The sequence below is a fragment of the Clavelina lepadiformis genome, chromosome 1, assembly GCF_947623445.1.
Source record: "Clavelina lepadiformis chromosome 1, kaClaLepa1.1, whole genome shotgun sequence".
Taxonomy (NCBI): domain Eukaryota; kingdom Metazoa; phylum Chordata; class Ascidiacea; order Aplousobranchia; family Clavelinidae; genus Clavelina; species Clavelina lepadiformis.
The window spans coordinates 14,928,675-14,950,049 of NC_135240.1; the positions used below are offsets into that span (position 1 = coordinate 14,928,675).

The 21,375-nt window shown below is 35.4% G+C and overlaps 2 protein-coding genes across 13 annotated transcripts in view; one reads left to right on the plus strand and one right to left on the minus strand.

Moving 5' to 3' along the window:
• Nucleotides 1-9,507, plus strand: part of LOC143451224 (protein scribble homolog) — a 72,010-nt gene extending 62,503 nt beyond the window's left edge. For 2 of the 5 annotated variants that reach the window (XM_076951678.1, XM_076951679.1), the window contains exons 30-37: nucleotides 2,059-2,142; nucleotides 2,941-3,156; nucleotides 5,005-5,200; nucleotides 5,272-5,440; nucleotides 5,569-5,709; nucleotides 5,815-5,934; nucleotides 8,125-8,230; nucleotides 8,442-9,507. In XM_076951678.1, coding sequence (XP_076807793.1) covers nucleotides 2,059-2,142; nucleotides 2,941-3,156; nucleotides 5,005-5,200; nucleotides 5,272-5,440; nucleotides 5,569-5,709; nucleotides 5,815-5,934; nucleotides 8,125-8,230; nucleotides 8,442-8,450 — 1,041 coding nt within the window. In that variant the 3' untranslated portion in view covers nucleotides 8,451-9,507. The remainder of the gene's footprint in view (nucleotides 1-2,058; nucleotides 2,143-2,940; nucleotides 3,157-5,004; nucleotides 5,201-5,271; nucleotides 5,441-5,568; nucleotides 5,710-5,814; nucleotides 5,935-8,124; nucleotides 8,231-8,441) is intronic. The other 3 variants (XM_076951692.1, XM_076951701.1, XM_076951682.1) reach the window with 2 other exon arrangements.
• A 7,196-nt stretch (nucleotides 9,508-16,703) lies between these two features.
• LOC143463269 (uncharacterized) lies at nucleotides 16,704-20,839 on the minus strand. 8 transcript variants are annotated; one of them, XM_076961760.1, is made up of 7 exons: nucleotides 19,791-20,838; nucleotides 19,370-19,563; nucleotides 19,145-19,255; nucleotides 18,930-19,024; nucleotides 18,038-18,107; nucleotides 17,820-17,967; nucleotides 16,704-17,709 (listed from the first exon to the last, which is right to left on the minus strand). In XM_076961760.1, exons 6-7 carry the CDS (start codon nucleotides 17,878-17,880, stop codon nucleotides 17,432-17,434), a joined length of 339 nt encoding a protein of 112 aa, XP_076817875.1. In that variant the 5' UTR covers nucleotides 17,881-17,967; nucleotides 18,038-18,107; nucleotides 18,930-19,024; nucleotides 19,145-19,255; nucleotides 19,370-19,563; nucleotides 19,791-20,838; the 3' UTR covers nucleotides 16,704-17,431. The 8 variants fall into 8 exon arrangements, with proteins under 8 accessions (XP_076817875.1, XP_076817859.1, XP_076817835.1 ...); XM_076961744.1 differs by having other exon boundaries at nucleotides 18,038-18,113; XM_076961720.1 differs by having other exon boundaries at nucleotides 18,038-18,113; nucleotides 18,930-19,059.
• Between the last annotated feature and the right edge of the window lie 536 nt (nucleotides 20,840-21,375).

The following is a 21,375-nucleotide window of genomic DNA, read 5'->3' on the forward strand; positions in this document are numbered from 1 at the left end:
CTGGTATATACTTGCCATGTAGGGTTTGGTGACCTTGCTAATCTTCCATCATTGTAGCATTGCTATAATTCACTTCTTGCACATTTTAAGCCCCAAGGGCTCTGACACTTTCTCCTGTTTGTTGATCGTTTGTGAGCGTATTTCTTGTTTGACCAATCCACAACGAGGTTAGAACCATGGTTCGATTCCCACGGTCAGTAGTGAAAAATAAACAATACAATGGAATGTACCAGTACAAAACCACAAGAGTGAAAGAAACAAGTCAGCTTTACATTCACGGTACTGAGAAGCTTCCATGCCTTTTTATACCTTGTTGATGCCATGTGGTGCCAATGAGAGAACTGATATGGCTTTGTGGGTCAGAAACTTGTTTTGAAGCCAGCTGTAATATTTTTATAGAAACCTGCTGAACGTTCTTGGTTTTTTCACCTTGACTATCACCAAGCTTTGGGTAGAACGTGATGCGATAACTCTGTTTGATATCTTCTTTCGTTATTTGTAAAAACAAAGATCCGATGAGAGTGCACATGTTAGAATTTAAGTAACTTCACAAAGAAGAGATTAATGTGACGGCAACTGGTTTGAAACTTTCCATATGTGCGAAGAAAGGGACAGCACTTTGCGAGCACATCAATTATTTTGGTAATAAAAAAATAAAAAGTGGGATAATTTTTGAAAAGATTTCATTTGCCTACATTAATCAATAGTAATAATGTGCAAATTACAACTGCTAGATATGTTTTTTCAGATATTAGTACCCATACGAAGGAAAGCTCTAAATGAGTAACAATCATAAACCAAAATAGTGAGTTATTGTTGCTTGCACGTTGCAGTCAAATTGCCAATTATGAAGATAAAAAACTATTAATATGATCACATTCAGCCATCACAAGAGGTGATTGCATTACTGAGGCCCAGTTATAATGCATTTTATCCTGTCAGGGATATACATTATAGCAGGGGTGGCCAACCAGTCAGAGACTAAGAGCCTCATTCTATACTGTTTTAACCACAAAGAGCCACATCATACACATTATCTTTTGTGACATTTTTTCTTATTACGTCATAATAGTGCATGAAATATTGTTTCAGTTGCATCATCCTTATACTGGGTCGAAACTCGAAATCTGATGTAATCAGTCATTATTTAGCAAATATCAATTGAACATTAGCCAGTAGAGATTACTTTTCTGTTTATCTGCCTAAAATGGGTAAAATGTGCTCTCTTTCAAAGGTTCAATATGAACGAAAGAGCCGCATAATACCAGGCAAAGAGCCGCATGCATGGTTGGCCAGTCCTGCATTATAGAATCATCTAATATTCTAACATAAATTTTCTGAATCCACAATGTCAAATTCTATTCTATAATGCTAATTAATGCTTTCAATGGCTTACATGTCATTAAAGTGTGTTTTGCTTTCACATCTATAGACATGATGCAGTTAAATTCAAAATAAGTGATTTAAGACAGCGTTTTAAGTCTTCTTATGTGTAACTAAAACTTATGAAACCAGTTGTTCATGTTAACCAGAAAACTTGCTTGCAAAGCACCATTGATTTCCAAAAAGAATTTGTGAAAAAATGCAAAAATTAAATCATTTGAAATTCAGTTCTTAAAGATTAATTTTGATTAAGATACTTTTGTTTCAAAATTTGGAAAAGATTCAAAAAAATTAAGGGCTTTATGATGATATATACAGCACTTAACGTTAAAACACATGACAACATGAACAAAAATGTCTTATCGTTCAGTAGAAGTATGTTTTCTGGTGAAATATTTTTGTGTACCTTTTATTTTGTGCTATCAATGTTTTATTGCATAACTTTGTAGAGAGAAAAGTACTGAACATTTGCTTTTAACTGCATGGTGGTATTCACAAATAATGTATGTCATTTATTGCACAGGTTCGTAAGTGGCATTCTCCACCTCTATCTTACTTTGGCACTTAGTTGTATTATTCAACAGGCTCAGATTGATCCAAGTTGCTATCTGTTTAGAATTGTACGTTTAAACTCGTGTTTCGCCTCCCTGACAGTCCTAAATCATTTTCATGCAGGAAGTTGAAAATTTTGATTATCCATGTTTGGTTGCTCTGCCAGAAAAGAAGTATCTAGAGCTTTTAGAAAGTCCTACGACAAAGGTTTCTTTTCTTTCATTTCTTGTTTAGTTTCTTTCACTAGCTTTTCATTACTTATCGTATTGTAGTTGTCGGAAAATTACATCCTGCAGGACTTTGCCTTTTTTTAATTTTGTCTGTGTAACCGCTTTAACAACTTAAGTTTTACACACTTTGACCAGATATTCGATATTCGTTTGCTGTAACATCTATTTATTTCAAACAACATGCTTTTTTCTCTGTTGCGACATTGTAACCAATGAAATGCATTCAGTATTACTATATTGCACCAAGACTTGTTTGTCAAACAAACATTGCATTAAGATAACTTCCTGTATTTAACGCTTTTTTGAAAAACTATAGTAGCATTGTTTTGAATTTAGGTTCTCATGTTCAAATAATATCAAATACAAAAAGTGAGCCTACAAACTACAATGCTATGCTAGCTCAGACTTCTTTTGCCAGCAGTGCTGAAACCAGCGCTAATTTTCGTACCGAATTCAGTTGCTTTGGAATTCGCTCATGCCCTTCCTTTTAATATTTTTCTGTTTTCTTTCAAGCCAAAACCTAATTCATTTCAAATTTTATTGAACATTGCATTTAGGCATTTATTAAAATAAATACTTTAAGGTGACTGACTTGCGGTAATTTCAGGCTGTCCTGCAGGATAATATTCAGAAATTGGCACATACTGTTCTTGGTGTTTAGAAATATCAATGTCTGTTAACTTCCTTTCCATCTTTGTCCTGCTCATCATTGTATTATCTCTGTTCTCGGTCTTCTCTTGCAAACAACGTTGATTCAACTGATTTTGGTTTGCAGTTCAATCCCAATGCCTTTCACCTCAATGCTTCAGAGGAATTACAACGTTCGCAGTCGTTCATCTCTGTAAAGCAGCGTGCTGCTCTGTTTAAAAAACAAGATGACAGTCTTTCATACTTACTTCCTAGACTACTGGCCAAGAACTATTTAACCCAGCAACATTCAACTCCCGTGCTTTCTAATCATAAATTACCGGTTGCAGATTTTTATGAACAGGTTGTAATCTTTCAGCCTTATTGTAATTTTGTAGGGCTTAGTGCAAACCATAGTTAGTATGAATGTTAGTATGTTAGTAGACTTCTATAAAAGATTGATTTGAAATTTAGTTGCTGAAGTATTTGTGGTAAATGTAGACACCCTATTGTTATACCGGAAATAAATTTGAAAATAGTAATTTTTATTTGCTAATTAACTTAACACTGGTAGTTTAAGATTGCAAGTTTAAGCATTTTATTGTGCATAATGTATTTGACTAATTGCAATATTTTTTCTTCACATACATATTCATTATTATGTTAAGGTTTCATTCCAAGATTTTGTGTCGTTTTTGCTGCAAGTAACAAAATGCTAGTTAAACTTTTTTTAAATAATGTATCAAATAATGATCATATATCTCAAACGGTATACCCCACTGATGTGATCTCTGAAATAGAAATCTCTAGTCTTAGAGTGGAGATCAAAAACCTAATGATTGGTTAGAAAAGAAGCGGTTTAAATCGTTTCAGGAGAGATTTGTGCCTGTTTAATCCAATAGCCATCAACTTGTATGACAAGATAGGTTTTTATTAAGGATGTGCCGAACACGATCCTGAAAGCTCGGCATGAGCATCACCAATTTTAACTGTTCTCACGAAACCAAGCTTCACTCTCAGTGTAAGTAAACAAAAAGTGTATTGTTGCCAGGTAATTTTTTTCAAATTTGTATTACTTTGGAGAACTTGTTGCGACTCACTACAAGGTAATCATTACCACAGTTATTGTGTAGCATGCTGGTCCTGCTTGACGCTTAAAATCGGTTACGGTTGGCTAGCTCTTCTCCTTCAGTTAGAAAAGCAAGAAGCGCAAAGTTCCTAACGAAAAACTGTGATAAAGCCGGATAAACATGTAACATACAATCTACAACAGTCTGCTTGAAGGCATTATTTGCTGAACTGTTAGCATAAATGTAATTACTTTTTTTTTCGTGAGGTTTATTTGAATGTTAGCACAATTGCGTTTTTATTTCTCTTCTGAAAAGGAGTTTTCTGTTTTTTTTTTATTGAAATACAGTAAGCTTCTGTATTGTGTATTTTTCCGGTGTACTTTTGTTCATTGTACAGATGTAACTGCTCTTGTCTTTTGCTTATGACCCAATAATTTAGGTTATTTAGTTAGGCAAAGGTGTTTTCTTTGTGATTTCACTTTCTTTGTTTTTTTTTATGACTTTATACACCCAGGCTCGGCTGGGGTGCTCACGAATGTCAAAAGCCAAAGTTGGGGTTTTCTCGAACCCAAGCTTTTTTCATATTTCTACATCCATAGTTTTTATACAAAGCCATAAAATTTTGGAGTTCCATTTTTTTCTCATATATAATGGAAGCGTAACACAATGCCAAACATTAACAAAAACAAAATTAGCTATAGAAACATCTCACTTTATCCGTTCCAAACTACACACCAATGAGCTTCGCTACATCCGCATTTATTTATGCCTGCTGTAAACATTTCTACCATCGACATTATTGCTTTTGCGCAATACACATTACTTTGTAGTGTTTATCAATTTTTTTGTTTTCGATGGTTATGTATTTTGTTTGACTTGAAAATTTTTTACTTTCATTAAATTTTGCCTTTTTTTCAACCTACAACCTAGCAAAATAATTATTTTGAGCTCAAAAAATGCAGCTCAAGTGGTATTGCGCATTGAGTTTAGCTTTTTTTCCGTTCTCAAACTTGGCTGTTTACGGCGACTCAGTAATGGTTGAGTCTCGTGTCAGTTGGGTTTTTGATCTCTACCCTTAAGGCTTGATATTATGGTTTATGTTATTTCCTCAGTCATTCCAGTTCATAAAATGTACTTTATAGGTAAAACCAGAGGAAACTTCCATTAATCACGAACGCTTATCGTTTCGAGATCGACGAAAATACTTCGAACAAGAGATAAATCAACAATCTATGAAAGAAAAGGTTGTGGATGATACAAGCAAAGGCAGTATTAGAAGTCGAAAAAAAATAAATCTCGTTAGTGACCAGGATCTAAAAACAATAAAACAAGAAGAAGGTGATGCATACAGTACAAAACGACATATATGTCTCAAAATGATTTTATTAATAGCCATTCTGTTTTCCTAGAAAAAAAGTATGGTACCCTGTCCCGGGAAGATATACGTAAATCATTGGATATCTCTGGAGATGATGAAGATGTTGTAGAAGAAATGTCTAATGTACCAGCGGATCTTGACGGGCACTCCACTGTATTTATTGAAGGAACGGAATACCGTGTGGAAAAAAAAACTAAGCTGTAAGTTTTGTGCAGTGCCCGCTGTTGAAATTACCGATTATTTTTTCGTCGAAATTTGGTGATGTAATGAGCATTAGCAATTACTTTACGATGAATGTGGAATATCTTGTATCATGCTCTTTTGTTAGGAGTGCAAGGGAACGCCTCAACCCAAATTACAGTATTTCCACCTCAGTCAGTAGTGAAGAAGACTTAATACGCTCTCTTGAATTGGACGTGGAGAGAGCTGGGCATGTTATGGAAGAAGATTGCAACACTTACGAGAAAACGTAGGACAAACAATAAATTTTCTTTTTCGCTGATCATACTTCATATATTTTTATAAGTATGTATATAAGTAAGTATGATGTTCTTGAATTACTTACTCTTTTAAGCGAACGATTAAGCATAACCCCGGCCGAACTAAACCGAGACCACAACCGTCTTCAAAATCTCTCTCCTGCAGAGAGGAGAGCATTGGAAGCTGAAAAGCGCAAGCAATGGAGGCAAGCTAGGTACAGTAGACAGAATTTAGCCGGCAACTTACTACTATGGTACTACATAAAAATAATGCTACAAAGTTTATTCAAAAAACTAGTACTCCTGGAGTGGAAATCAAAAACTTAACTTTATCAGCACTTCGTTACTCAAGTCGAGCTCAAAAGTCTAACTCAAACGTTTTGAGTGGTGAAAATCCTGCGTCACCGATTTTGGTGATTTGAGTTTAAGAAAGCATTTTATATCGATTTAGATTTTAAAAGCATTTTAGATCGTTTCATAGAAGATTTTTGCCAACTGGCAGATTCTAGTCAGACCATTTACTGTTTTCCAAAGTATTTAAAGAAGACTGCAGGATATTTTCCCTTTGGCGCAAGACATATGTTACAGTACGGTAATCGTAGCATACAAGTGTCTCACTCTATACCAGTGGTTCCCAACCTTTTTTGGTGTCGGGGCCGAATTTCAAACTTCATAGTACGTATGGAGCCGCATGAAAACACTCAAGTAATTATAACCAAAATTTTAAAGCATGAAATCATGTACCAACGAATAACAAAACTAACAAGAAAAATAACACAAATCAATTTAATGTCCAACTTGGTATTGGCTTTGAGCTTTAACAACTTTGTCAAAGCGAGGCGCAATTGTGGTTTAGGATTCAGGAGGCGGTTAATGATTCACAATAAGTAGACAATGGACCATTCACAACAGTATAAAGTAGGCTGCAAGGTGTAACTGTAAGATGTAAAATGAAAAATTTGTAAACAATTTTGACCTAACGCTATAAATTTTGACCAATTTTCGACTTTTTTTGACAAGTCAAAAAATAATCCCCCTAATTATTACAAATAGATTTTTTATTTTTTTGTGGGATTTTCACGGGTCATTGAGAGCCGCCAGAAAGCTACCTTGGAGCCGCGGTTGGGAACCACTGCTCTATACTAACGACGTTTCCAAACACCATTATGCTTCATCACATCCGCACTTATTAAAGCAAGCCGTAAAACATCCAACAACTTAAGACCATTGCTTTGTTACGACATTTTTACAATACACGTTGCTACAATGTATTTATCAGTACAGTTTGTTTCCAGTGGTAATGTATGTACTTGGTTGTTACCTATCATAACTACTCGGGCGTGACCAATTTCCGTTTTCAAGCTTGGCTGTTAGTATCAACTAAATGAAATAACGCGTTGGGCGTAAATCTAACTTCATGTGGGTTTGTTTTTATCTCCTTTACTGGAACAATTTTGCGCGAATACCTAACTTTGCTTCTTGCAATCTGGAAATATAACCTACCTATTCCGCGCGTCGAAATTATGTTAACGTTTGTTGTGGTTTGTAGAACAGTTGTTGTTTATAACTAATAAACTAACATTAGGAGTTGCCACTTCATATTATGTTCTCACAATTCACCTACCTTAATGCATCAACACCACAGAATACGCAATGATTTAATTGTTGATCGTCTTGTTTGTTTTAATCCTTGTATCAGTTTATAAACCAGTAACTTTGGAAAAACATCACGCATTAACCATATTCGGTCTTTGGTATATAGCGATTCAAGTGGCTTTGTTCGTTGCGTTTTATTTTATGTAAAACCGTGGTGTCTTTTCAAGGAGATTTTTGCTGGTTTTCATTTTATGCATTATTTATTAAGACTCTGGCGTTGCTTTGTATGTTCTTGTTGTTGATGTTTATTATCTGCTCTCAAGGATGCACTCTTTTGAAAATGTCATTGCAATTTACAACACTGTTGAACTTAAGCGGCTACATACAGAAAGGTCATCATCTACCCACGCTTACAAAGCCTTATGCATAGCGGGAACTGGCGTTTTGGCTAACCAAACAGAAAGGTTGACACAGTTAACACTGTTACGTTTCGAATCTGTATGTTGTTTAGCATGCATCTGTAGGTAGTTGTTGTTTGTATTCAATGTGTGTTAATGAAACGTCTTAACTTTATTTTGTTGTCAGTGGCATCGTTTGTGCTATAGGCCGTAAGGACATTTTAATCAAGTATCGAGACAGTGTTTGTCATGGTGATTTATCAGAAATTCATACATTTCTGTATCAACTATAGCTTAACATCATTGTGTTGTATTGTCCTTGCCAAGTTTTTCCAATGCAAGTGTTTTTTGTTTTTATCGTTTTTGCTATTTTGACAAACTAATGTTATATATACTTTTTGTTTTAATTAGATTCAAATCTCTGGAAGCAGATGCTCTTCAGGCTCAGATGATGTTGCAGCAACGCGGAAAGAAAGGTGATAACATTAACGCTTCTAGCCCTGCTGAAGCACACATGGTAGGTTGGTTGTTACGAAAACATTACGTGTATTCCTCATATTTTACAGTAATTCTTTCAACGTAATTAATGAAAGGTACCATAACTTACACTACACGGGATCATAGCTTTCGTTTAAACCGGTGGATTTCATCACCTTACTTAGTTTTCCCGAAGATTTGCTAATGTAGATCGAATTTTTAGTTGACTAAAGCATTTGTTTTGTTTTCAGTTTAATTGAGCAGTGGAATTATGATGGAATAATGACTGCCATTGACTGGTGCTTAAAATAAATACTTCATTCATATAGCGCAATGTCAACTCAGCATGCTCCTTGCACTTTATTGATGTTTCTGTGTAAATTGTCATGTCAGTAAAAGTACAGCAACCTAATACGTGCACACCAACTTAAACAAACAGTTCGTGATTAAACCTGTTATATTTAACAAGCGCGGCTCTGAAATTTTTATTGTGACTTTGAAAAGTGATCTTATTGAGGTAAAATTGCCTTTTTATTGCTGTAACCTAAAGGCTTTTAACCACATGGCATCAAATGCAATGTACTACTTTTGGTGTGCGAAAACATTGGTGCTAACGCAATTGTATGTATCGTTGAAACGATGTATAAGATTAATTGAATGTATAGCGTAATTGATTTTATGGTTTTAATCCTGTCTTGCATCCTGTCCAAGCTAAAATATGATGTGAAATTTTCAATTGTTTTGAAATTTTATAAACTTTATAAAGATGCGTGTAATAGAAAAAACGCGGGTTTATTTTACTTGCCAGTTGTGACACATCTTTTCGCTTCATATTTTGGTGTGTATACTTAATGCACCTCACAGATTTAGTCAACGTAGCACGAAAGTTGAGAATTCCGAATTACGTTAATAAATAGCTAACTATTCATATAACATTTAACTAATGTAAAACTAATCTAATGTTTTCAAGTAATATGATGTATTTGCCAATGACTTTGTCAGCTCTTCGAAAATGTGTGGTACAGTTTTTTTGAAATTGTTGCATTGATATTGGACAACCGAAAGTATAATCTGATTTTGCATGTGTTTTTTAAGGAAATTTCTATTATTTTGAAATTCAGGTACTGTATTTCTGCAGCGTTAACGAAAAAAAATGGCTTTCAAATATTATTTACTGCTGTGCGCGATTGAGTTGCTTTATATAGTTGTGCTACGTAGTGTATGTTTTGGTTTACTTAATTAAAAACGCCATTTATAATTCCACTTGGCCTATATTGTGTTTCCATTTTACAAATAAACAGATATTTGGCAATGAAATATATCTAATCGATAATAATGGTCAACAATAGTTTTTAGTAACTACAATAGAAAATATAGTTTCTATTAAAAATTTTCATGTCGTTTCCAAAAATACAGTTAAAATCTGCGTAGGCCGTTGGCCTTATCAGCTTTTCAAATTGCGAATTTAGAATTAGATTTTGGGTCACTAGAAAATCTTAAAATGAAAACAACCGTTATTTTATATATTAAACCGGAAATATTCAAAGCGAAGTTTGTTGCCGTACGCTTCCCGTTTATTATTAGTGATTTTGATTATGAATTCAGAGATCGAACTCGGATATTTCCTAAAATGAAGAAACGATAACGCAAAACGCTTATTTCTCAATAATTGATTATTACGACATTGGGTGTTAGCAACATTTATTTTGGGAGTGTGTGAACGCAAAGTAGGAATTCTATAATAATCTCGCTTTTGTGTTCATATTTCTAGCATATATTATAAGGTCAACACGATTTTTTATGCCAAAGATTTGACAACGATTTTAGGCTAATTTGGGGTCGCTGATTTCAAAAATGGCAATCATTTTTCTCAATTGGCTCTAGTTTTTGAGATATTTAGATTTTCACTTTCGGAAATTCCACTCATGTCACACATAACGCAATACTAGGTTTCAGGTCTCAGCCAACTGTAATACACTTGGACAATAGTCAGTAATATAGTCAAATGCATAAATATCACAATACTAAATCAATCAGTGCGTAATAAGTCTGTTTTTATATATAGTTGCTGGTGAGTCGCTTTTTGTATGACTTTCTTTTATGGCGGACGTCAGTACAATCATGCTGAAAACACCAACATTAGTATCTTGGTATCTCAGCATTAGCCCAACACCAACATTAGCCCTGGTATCTTTCTTCCATCACCTTTATGTCCTGATGAAATCTCTCCCCTTGTTCTTCAGAAACATCTCCCAAATTGTCAGGAAATTTATCCAAATGGCTGTGGAGATAGTGCACTTAAATGCTCATATTTGCCACTACCTGTTGGTAGGCCTCGAGCATATTTTCTACCAACTCTGCATAGTTTTCTGCCTTTTGGTTTCCCAAAAAGTTCTTCACCACAGACCCAAAACAAGACCAAGCTTGGAATTCCACATTGTTCATGCTTGTTCCAAATTTGAATTATTGATTAATTTGTGAATTTGAGGCCCATCAAAAATGCCTGCTTTCAATTTTTCGGTTGTCAGTTTTGGAAAACATCTACAAAATATTTAAAACAGTCACCATCTTTATCTAAAGCCTTTACAAATTGTTTCATGAGCCCCAGCCTGACATAGAGAGGTGGTAAAATGATCTTCTTTCTTTGAAACAAAGGTTCTTTAATCCCATTTGCTTTGCCTACTTCCACATTATCTCTTGTGAACCATGCCTTTTTTACCCAGTGCTGGGTCTTTGCCCTGCTGTCCCACAAGCACATAAAGCAAGGATACTTAGTGTATCCACTTTGCTGCCCAAGCAAAAAGTTCACCCTCTTTAAGTCAACACAAATTGACCACTGGTGCTCGGCATGGCAGATCTTCCGTAAAACTAATTTCACATTTTCATACTCTTCTTTCAGTTTTGTTGAATGAGCAATTGGCAGAGATGCATAGCAGTTGCCATTATGCAACAGAATGCATTTTAAACTTCTGGTAGAGCTGTCTATAAACAATCGCCAGTCTTCTTGTTTGTAGTCTAGGATTTTCATTTTGAGGAGAAGTCCAGTTATATCATTTCAATTTTCAAGGTCTGCATTTTGACTGAAGAAGGGAAAGAGTTCCTCTTCTCCAGTCCGGTAAGCTGTTATCTTTGCATCCGCCTTTAGACAGTTCTTCTCCTTAATTCAGTCTGGAAGCTAAAACCTCAGATGCTTCTTTTGATAAGTTAAAGTCTCTTATAAGATCATTAAGCTCCTTTTGTGTGAACTGTTCGGGAGTGAAAGAGCTTTCTTTGTAAATCTTTCATTTCATGCTTTTCCTCAATATCTGTTTCTTGCAAATCTGGTACTGATCTAAACACAGGTACGGGAATGCTTTTGCAGTGCTCAACCGGTCGCTTTACTAACTAGTTTTAAGAAGAGTAACGTTTTATAGGCTACACCTGCAACTCGAAAGAAGCAAACTTGATCAAAGTCAGCGATTCTTGCCTTCAGTGCATTAAATATTTCAAGAAATCAGGAGAAATTAGCGCATTTTTATCAGTACATCGACAAATAAGGCAGGTTTATTTAATTAGAATCACAATTGAGTCTATTCTGAGGTTTCAACCTAAACACAAACGATGACGTGATAGCTAAAACACTGTCACTAATGCCAGAAATAGTGAAAAATGCCGAAATAAAGAAAATAACCATATCTCGAAAACTAGAACCAATTCAGCAAAACCAATGCCAAATTCCGAATCAGTGACCTCAAATTACCCTGAATCCGTTGAAACATCGCTGGCATCTCATAAAAAGAATTTTTTTGTCGGGCTGTGAATTATCAAACTAGTCAGTATAACCTTCCAAGTATAGAGATTACGTTTGAGTTTACACCGCATAAATGGTGACAACCGAACGTTCTTGATTAAGTTTAGGAATCTTATTTACATCAACAGCAAGTATAGCTGCAGCCGTATTCGGTAAATTTTACTTTTTTCGTTCTTATTCTGCTTGGATCATATCGGACACCGCTTTGGGAAACCTATTTAACTGCATATCTTGACCAGACTTACACTTCGAACTTTGGAGTTAAGATACATGATGACATTCTGGTGTTAACTTTAGTTTTAATTTCTCAACACAAGCATAAGTTTGCTTGTCATAAAACACGCCTAGTTTACTTCGTAACATATTGGGATGTGTGCTGAACTCCTGGACATTTTACAATAACATCCTTCAATGTCGCTTGGCCGGCTTCTGTCATTCCTTTAGCCGAGCGAGATGAACAGTCAGGTTTGATGATGTATCACTGCTATTCCTCGAAACTAAGAAATCTCATCTCAGGACTTGATTAGTAGTTGTCCTAGGAATGACTTACATATCCTCAGACTAACATGTATTAATTTCTGGTTGCTTTATTATTTCGACCGTTGGAGCTAATAGCTCGACATTTTAACATGTTCAGTGCGATTACTACATTTTGAGTTAACTGTTAAACAAAATTAGAGTGCCCTGAGACAGATACGATCCTTTTTAAATACCTCGGAGTAATAGCAAAAGGCGTTGTAATACCAATTCTAAACTTGACTTGGCCGAGGGTACATATTAGGGACGGGCCGATACGAGCCCAAACCCGAATAAATTCGCCAAATATCGCCTTTATGGAAGATTCGGGCGAATACGAATACCAACAATGGCGAACCCGAATACAATATTACTTATAAATTTGTTGACTTTTGTTTAAAATGATGGTCTAGTTTCCCAACAAAGCTAAACTAGAGTCAATAGTACTTACAATGAAGGTCGTTTTCCTAACGATTTTGCTTTTTCAGTCGTGTTTTAAACACTATTTTTCGAAACAAAGTGATTTGTTTATTGATTACGTCATTTTAGAAGCAAGACTTGACAGCTTTTGGAAGAAATTTTATTGTATGGTTCTAATACGAATAGATTCGGGATTCGTTCGTGTCGACCTTCATGATATTCGGGTACGCACGAACCAGTATAATCTTTCTCGCGGAAAAACTCTAGTACAAGGGTTCTTAAACTTTTTGGCACACGCCCCCCTTGACGGTACCTAAAAAATCCGCGCCCCACCTCAATGCAAAATAAAAAAGCATTAAACAAAACAACAATTTATTTTCAATTAACTTTCATTAATGTGAAGGATGTAGTTGTTTTTAGGAAACCAAACGTTTAATTCGGGGCTTTGTGGAAAATAATGCACGTCTTAGGTCGGCTTCACAGTCAAGTTCTTTGTTCCTAGGTTTTGTTTTTATATTCATGAAGATGACGCTGCAAACGAGTTGGTCTCAAAACGTCGTTCCTTAGCTTTTCTAAGCATATCACACATTGCGGTACGACTTTTCCGTTCACTGTGGTATCTATAAAGCCATACTTCAGATAATTTTGGTCATACTTTCTCTTTTTTCCACTCATTTTGTGTCAATACAATTAGTTTAATTGCTGAAATACTTAGTTATTAAATCAATACTAAAATTAAGTTTTACTTCATTTTACGGTTTTAATATTGGCTAACGTTGGTTTTACCCTATTTAAACCGGGTGCGCGACATTACTATTTTTACTATGTGTGGCCGACACTGCACACAAATTTTCAATCGTTAATGACTCGAAAATTATACGTCGTAAACTGATCGGATATTTACAGGTTAGTAGCAAAAACATCTGGCTTCCTGTATACATCATAATTGTAAAACTAAAGAAAGTGAATTTAGTGTAAATTAAGTATTTCTACAAGTGATACATTTGTAAAAGTTTTTTTTGTTACGCCGCCGCCCGTTCTGAGAAAAAACAAGTCACAGCAAAAAGAGAACAGTAAGTCGAGCTAGGAGTGCGTGAATGAGCAAACCAAAACAATACACTTCAATGCGGAGACAACAAATATTATGATGTAACAATTAACGTATTTCAGAATCCAAATTTCAAAAGTACAATTGCCATCGTGACACACTTTAAAATTTTATTAAAAATGAACCTATAGCGAAAGTCAAGAAAGCATGTTTAGACATAGCTCATATAATAGACAGTTTGTCATCTCTCGCGCCCCCCTTATGAATGTTACACGCCCCCCAGTTTAAGAACCACTGCTCTAGTACATATTATGTGTCTGTTATTAAGATTTGTAACCAAATATGGGCATGGTAAGGTAATTAACGCAAACAGTATGATTGTTACGTCACAATTTAACTCAGCCTTTAATCAACTAAAAGAGAATTTAGCATGTCCTTCAATAAACAAAACACGTTATTTGGACTGAAGCATATGTTATAGCAACCAAGTAAATTAAGAAACAGAAATTAACTTATTCAATCTTTAAAGCAATTTTTAAATTGAGTGCACGGAAGTTCTGTTCAAGTCATTAAGTGCAAAATAACGCAACTTAAGTGCGTTGAAGCTAATGAAAAGCAGTACTTATTGAGTGTGCCTTTGCAAAACTTAGCAGTCTGGTTAACAATAAGGTTCGTGTAGCCAGTCTATAAGTAAGTACCCAGTGTCCGAATTTTCCCAAAAAATTGCTATTTTAATATTAATTTTTGGTCTAATTTATTTGAGTTTTTGCAGGTAGTAAGCAAGATTCCTCTTCTAACTGTATACGAAATTTCAAGTCTCTACACACAATAATTTTTAAGATGCATTGTAACTAACTCACTCACCTTGAAAAAACCATCTTCAAGGCTAAAATGAAATTTCACAGTCCAGCGGAAAAACTTAATCTTACGAAAGAAACGAGTTACAGAGTCCTTTTTTCGCACACTTGCACATTAATTCCTTTATGTTTCCTTAAATTTTCGCCGATCTTTTATTTCTGAAATTTCTTGTTAACTACTTTTCTCTGCTCGAGTCTGAATTTTTTTTGCCAGAGACAGTGTAGGAAAAAGATGAATTATCACAAAAGGCATTGTTATCGATAGCAAATTAAAGTTACTTGATGTCTATAGAAAAGTGGACTACGATTCAGGATTGTTAAAAAGGTATTTACATTATGTACCCATTACATACCATAGATATCCTATAAAACACTAGATCGCTCTTCTTACTGTTTTCGACCAACCAAAAATGAAGCCAATTGAACAGATTTGGCGGGAACAGTAAGGGACCCAAACTGGGCTTTGAACACGATTTTATAAGGCTTTTAAGCTGTTAGGTCCAACGTTAAATTGTGAGATTTCTTCGTCAATTTGTAATCTATATAAAACATGGATAAAAGGGGAACTCAATACTGTGCTTACGGTTGTGGAAAAAGGAAAAAAAGAGTTAATAGCGCTACAGTAAGCGATAAGTTAATGGAAAGAAGTGCCAGTGAAGGGAGTTCGGATGATGAGACAAGAAAGAAAATTTGTCATCCAAGAACCTTCCATGCGTAAGCATTTTTTGTGCATAATAATAATTACCTACAACTAATGTTTTTCTTGGTTTAACGTTAATACCGGTACCGTATGTAAACTGTAGCGTAGCCTAGCCTACTGGCACTGACATAAAGTCCTGTAACTGAAAGCTCTTTTCTCATTGCTTAAGGTGTTAAATATGCTACTTATGTCTATATGTATACGGTCTATAGTCTAACTGTACCTCTTATTCAACTTCATGCTTCCTAGAGGCATATTGGCGGTATTGTGCCTTTTCAAGCTGATAACTCCATTCTTCACCATAACCATCACCAATAATGCACGCCAAAAGTAACTACTCTCTTACTACTAGGCTAACATAGAAGTTGATAAGTGATCAATTTTTTTCCAAAGTCGTCTATTTATTAAATATCTCAGTGGCCCATTGACAGGAAATTCCTCGAAAAGAGTGGTGCTAATGTTGTTATACCTTGCTAAAACAAGACCACAAGCAGCAAAATGGCCCCCATATGAAACTTTAAAACCTGCAGATGTTAAACAACTACAGCGGTGCGATAACCACAGCCTTTATATGCCAGGTATACAGGCTACAGGTTAGTTGCTGAAAACTGAGTTGCAAAGAGCAATAGTGTAGTAGCCTAGTACTGGCAGGTGTTTTTGTGCAACAGGAATTATTATTTAATCGTGTCTTTGCACCAGTCGTTCAATTTAATGAGCTGTAAGTTCTGAACATCTCATTAACATTGCAGCTGTTGTGTATTGGCATGGCGTTCAACCAATAACTTACCTCAGCTAAAAGTGCACCCGAACAGTCTCAGATACATTCGATGACATATTTTTATTAAAACATATGTTTATAGTACCAAGTATATGTACAACAGTACCAACTCGTTTTAAGAAATTTCCACAACATCTTAAAAAAGTAAGGTTATAAATTCCAGTAATTATTGGCAGTTAATAAGTTTATGACAAATTTTTGTTTGCTTGTGTATTACTTGTGTGAAGTATTACACAATAAACTCATCTGTCATAAAGACCGCGAATGCTGGCGGTTATTGTTAGAATATGAGCGAGGACGATTGATAACTTGTTTTACTTCCGCTTCGATGATATGAGTTCTCATTTCTCAAATTGCACGACTATGCTGTTAGTTGCTTGATTCTGTCTATACAAATTACTAAATTATAAAGTTGCCATTTTATTTATTATAACACAAAGGCTTTTGCCTTCGGGCAAAGCTTACTGAATGTTACATAGCGCTGTAGTAACCAGTGAAACCAATCACGTAAAAAGGAAAGATTGTAAACATTGCATCGATATATATATGGCACACCAGTTCAAGCAAGGTAATCGAGGTATCTGACGTCATTAAGGAAAACTCAAGTCTGGTAAACAACTGAATTACAAGATCCCAAATTAAATTTCAAACATCTCGAAAACAACTCGTGAGTCGTGACGTAATCGTCACAAATTATTTTATTATTATTAAGACAGTTATTTTAATAATTATTGGAAATTATTGGCTATAATATACTGGTAAGTATACAGGCACTGATATAATATACTAATATATATACTGGCAGTATAACTTTGAATTGATTCACTGTAGGCTGGTCATGAAAGGAAGAAACCATATACACGAAATACGAAAACTGGTTTGCGGTCACAATGCAGTTCCGGTAGTAAAGATAAAACAAGTGATTACATACAGCATAAGCAATTCACCCACTAAATTGAATACGAAAATCCAGTCACGAAGCAAACAAATTGCAGCAATTCGAAAAAATTTAAAACTCAGTCAGCAAAAGTCACGTAGATTTAAACAGAAAATAGTAATAGAAACAACTGCATTCTTCTAAAGGTTGCAAGTATTCCACGGAATTGAAGGCATTTGCACTAACCCTTCAGTTTTACTCTTCCAAGGCATATGAGTATGTCAGAAAAACCTTCAACTTAGCTTTGCCAGCACAATCAACCATTAGAAAATGGTACACCAAAGAGTCGGCTGAACCTGGTTTTACAGAACCTGCATTCAGCCGAGTTGAAGAAGAAAAGAAGAAAAACAAGCAAGTAATTTGTGCTTTAATGCTGGATGAAATGGCCATTAAGAAGCATGTTTCTTGGGATGGCCATCGTTTCCGAGGTTTTGTTGATATTGGTGTGGAAATGCCAGCAGATGATTCCTCACCTGTTGCAAAAGATGATTTAGTGCTAATTGTTGTTTCGTTAAACAATTCATGGAAAATTCCTTGTGGCTATTTTTTTACTGACAGTCAGACTGGTAAAGAGAAAGCTAACCTTGTAAATGTTTGTATTGGGCGGCTCCATGATATAGGAGTAGTAGTTTCTTCTGTGACATGTGATGGTCCTTCCAGTCATCTTGCTATGATGAATGAACTTAGTTTGTCTTTAGACATAGATAACTTCCAAACTTATTTTAACCATCCTGCAGATGAAAATTCCAAAATATATATGTTGTTAGATGTGTGCCATATGCTTAAACTTATACGCAATACCTTTGGTGAAGGTGGCATACTTGTAGATTTTGAAGGAAAGAAAGTGAAATGGGAATACTTGGTTCAGCTGCTGAAACTTAAAAAAGAAGGGTTACGCCTTGCAAACAAACTTAAGTTGGCCCATATAAACTGGAAACAACAAAAAATGAAGGTTAACTTGGCAGCTCAAGCAATAAGTGCAAGTGTAGCTGATGCCATTGAGTACTGCAGCAACACATTGAAACTACAACAGTTCCAAAGTTTGGCGGCAACTGTTAGGTTTTTACGTATTTTTGATCGCTTATTTGATATATGCAATTCCAGAAATCCATGTGCTAAAGCAGGGGTGTGCAACCTTTTGTACAAGAGGGCCAGATCCCAACAACTGGTTGAAACCGCGGGCCACACCTTTAATTAACATACACGTAGTTAAAAGCACAAAATCAATCAGAGTGAAAAGTTTGTACCTGAAAACCAGTTTACAGTAAGTCAGTCATTTCAAGGTGCTAGTTAAGACTGTTACATACTTTAGCTACTGTATCTCTCAGACTATTTACTAATTGCTTAACCTTCAATTGCCCTTTCTTACTTATTTAACAGCGTCTACATTTTCCTTGAAATGCTAACTGCTCAGCAATTGACATCTTTGTGAATTGCGTTCTTGCTTTGCACAAGCTAGCCGTTAGGCCCTAATCGTCTGTATGTGACGCAACAATACCCTAACGGTAAGGGTATTGTTGCGTCACACACATTCAGCCAAGGTTTGATTCAGCACTGCAAGGGGATTGGAATTGATTGCACATAGCAGACTAAACTAAATTAAAACTCGTTTCGCGGGCCGCACACCGTTCAAAATTGTCACTTCTCCGCGGGCCGCGGGTTGCACACCCCTGTGCTAAAGGATTCAAATCACCTTTGAAAAGAAGCAATGAGTCCAGCTGGAGGCCATTTCTTGATTTTTTTTTTGATTACATTCTCAAGTTGAAGGACACTGCTGGGGTACAAATGCTTAAAACAAGACGGAAAACAGGCTTTCTGGGATTCTTGATGGCAATAAGAAGTATAAAAGAGTTGTTTGAAGATTTAGTTGGGCAAAATCAATCTCCACTAAGATATATCTTAACTTACAAGCTTAGCAAGGTCAGCAGGAGGTTTCAACAACAACCCGACAAGCCAGCAGTTTACAGCAGCTTATAAGTGCTTACTTCTAAGAAGTGATATTAAAGGTGGAGTTGGTAACTGTGAACAAAAGTTACCAATTGAAATTTTGCATATATATATTCAATGGTGCTTCAACTAGTAACCCTCAGCTGACAGAATCAGGTGCTCATATCATAAGAAAATATGACCTACTTGGACAGGATCTAGAAGTCGACGAAGATCATAGCCTCAGTGAAATTCCAAACATTCTTGGTTTGTCTGAATACATAAAAGCTGCCATTTCATACATAGCTGGCTATGTTAGCAAAATGGTTGATAAGCAAATATTTTGGAGTCATTGTAGTCAAGCTCTTGGTTCAACAACCAGTTTTCCAGTGTCTGACTTCCTGCAAATGAAAGATAAAGGCAAATTATTTAAACCTTCCGAAAGTGTAGTAGTAGTTTGCGAGGAAACTGAAAAACAGTTTTCAACGTCTTCTTAAAACTACAAGAGGAAAACTTCCCCAAGGTAAAATGTAGCAAAATAATTTATATTTATCTGATATATATGTAAACACAGCTTACTTGCATAATTACAAAAAATATAGAAGATTATATACAGTATCATATATACCTTGAATTTGTTATGTCGGTTTAGAAAAAGAAGTATCAGAAGGTATTGCAACATCTGTTCCGGCTAATATCAACCTATCTTTAGCATTCTGCAATCTTCAATATCATATGTTAGACACAAGTGTCACCAACAACTATATCTTTGACCTTATAAAGTTAGTTTCAAAAGCATACTGCAAAATTCGACTTTACGACCTTGGAAAAGAGTACAATAAAGAAATTACCTGCAAAAAGATACAAAAAAAATTTAACAAACTTGTACTATTCAGCCATCAGTAGTGACAAGTGGATGACTCGTTACTGTTTAATTTCAAATGTCAGTCATTGACATAGTAATGTATGTAGTAGTGATTAGTGAATGGTTTTGTTTTATCTCTTTTGTTTTGTAAAATTGTACATGTAAATAAATTTGGCTAAATGTTTATGTCCTTTTTTACCAAATTTTACACGTTTTACAATATGGTCCAACAAATCAGATTCTTATTTGTAGTTAAAGTGTGGCACAATAGAAAACTAGGCCTATAGACTACAGTTAACTGAACATATTTCCAGATGTGGGCAGTCAATACTTTGACTTTGAAAGTACTGACATAGCACCAAAACTAGCGTAGGCATAAATCTCTCAAAATCTTGAAACTATCACTATAAAAGTACCAATGGCGACTAGCCTAGCTGTTGAGACGACTAAAAGAAAAAATTAATCCGGTATTGACGGTATAGCTTACAATGTAACACATTTCTGTCTGGGATTCGGAACATGGTATTACAAAGTAATGTACGAAGGTACTGTATCAATGCCCATCTCCGATTATTCCAGTAGCCTATCTCTAAAATAATATCGTGCTAAAGCTATGAATTTTCAAAGTATACGGTAGTCCAGGCTACATACGGCATCGGCGTGTCCTACGATGTATAAAGAGTCCTAGCCCGTATAAGTTCTGCATAACGTTAGAACTAGGCTATTTTTACAAATATACCGTACTGGAGACAAGACAATTGTCGATACAACTCCATCACAATTCAGCACCACTGTTGCGACTGACTGACTGGGTCCCTTAATGGCGGATTCGCAAAGTTTCAATTTGGCTTCAATTTCAGAGGCGAGTTGAGCGATCTAGTGTTTTATAGGATATCTATGTTACATACCCATTTACCGATTCCGATACCGATCACAGATATTTATTAAAATAAAATACTTAGCAGGAACATTTACTTTCCTGCTCTTATTTACCTTTGCATTGAGAAATAATTGAGACGATATTGTTGGTACGACAACCTTTACTAACTTAGCCTAGACATGATTTTTTGTTTGGCTTATTTAAAGTATCCTGCAACTGCCCGTCATACCTATGGTTTTCGCGTTGTAGACCAAATATGCAGCCACTGCATGGTACATTCAATTTTTTAAAGTTACTTGATATTTTCTGGTGATGTTTATAGAAAGAATTTGCAGAATTAGGCTGAAATTTTTAATGAAAATCGTCCAAAAAAAAAATACTGAAAACATCTGATGTCTGTGTTTTTAAACACACCAATCAGAAAACGACATACTCAATACAGTACCAGTACCAGTACAAATACGTGTG

Coding starts and splice junctions, on each gene's coding strand:
- LOC143463269 (XM_076961734.1), bottom strand. CDS start 17,880: ATGTCACAGAAGAAACTACTACTCCTATATCATGGAGCCGCCCAATAC. Junction 17,710..17,819: donor CCAATACAAACATTTACAAG/GTTAGCTTTCTC, acceptor CTTTTGCAACAG/GTGAGGAATCATCTGCTGGC.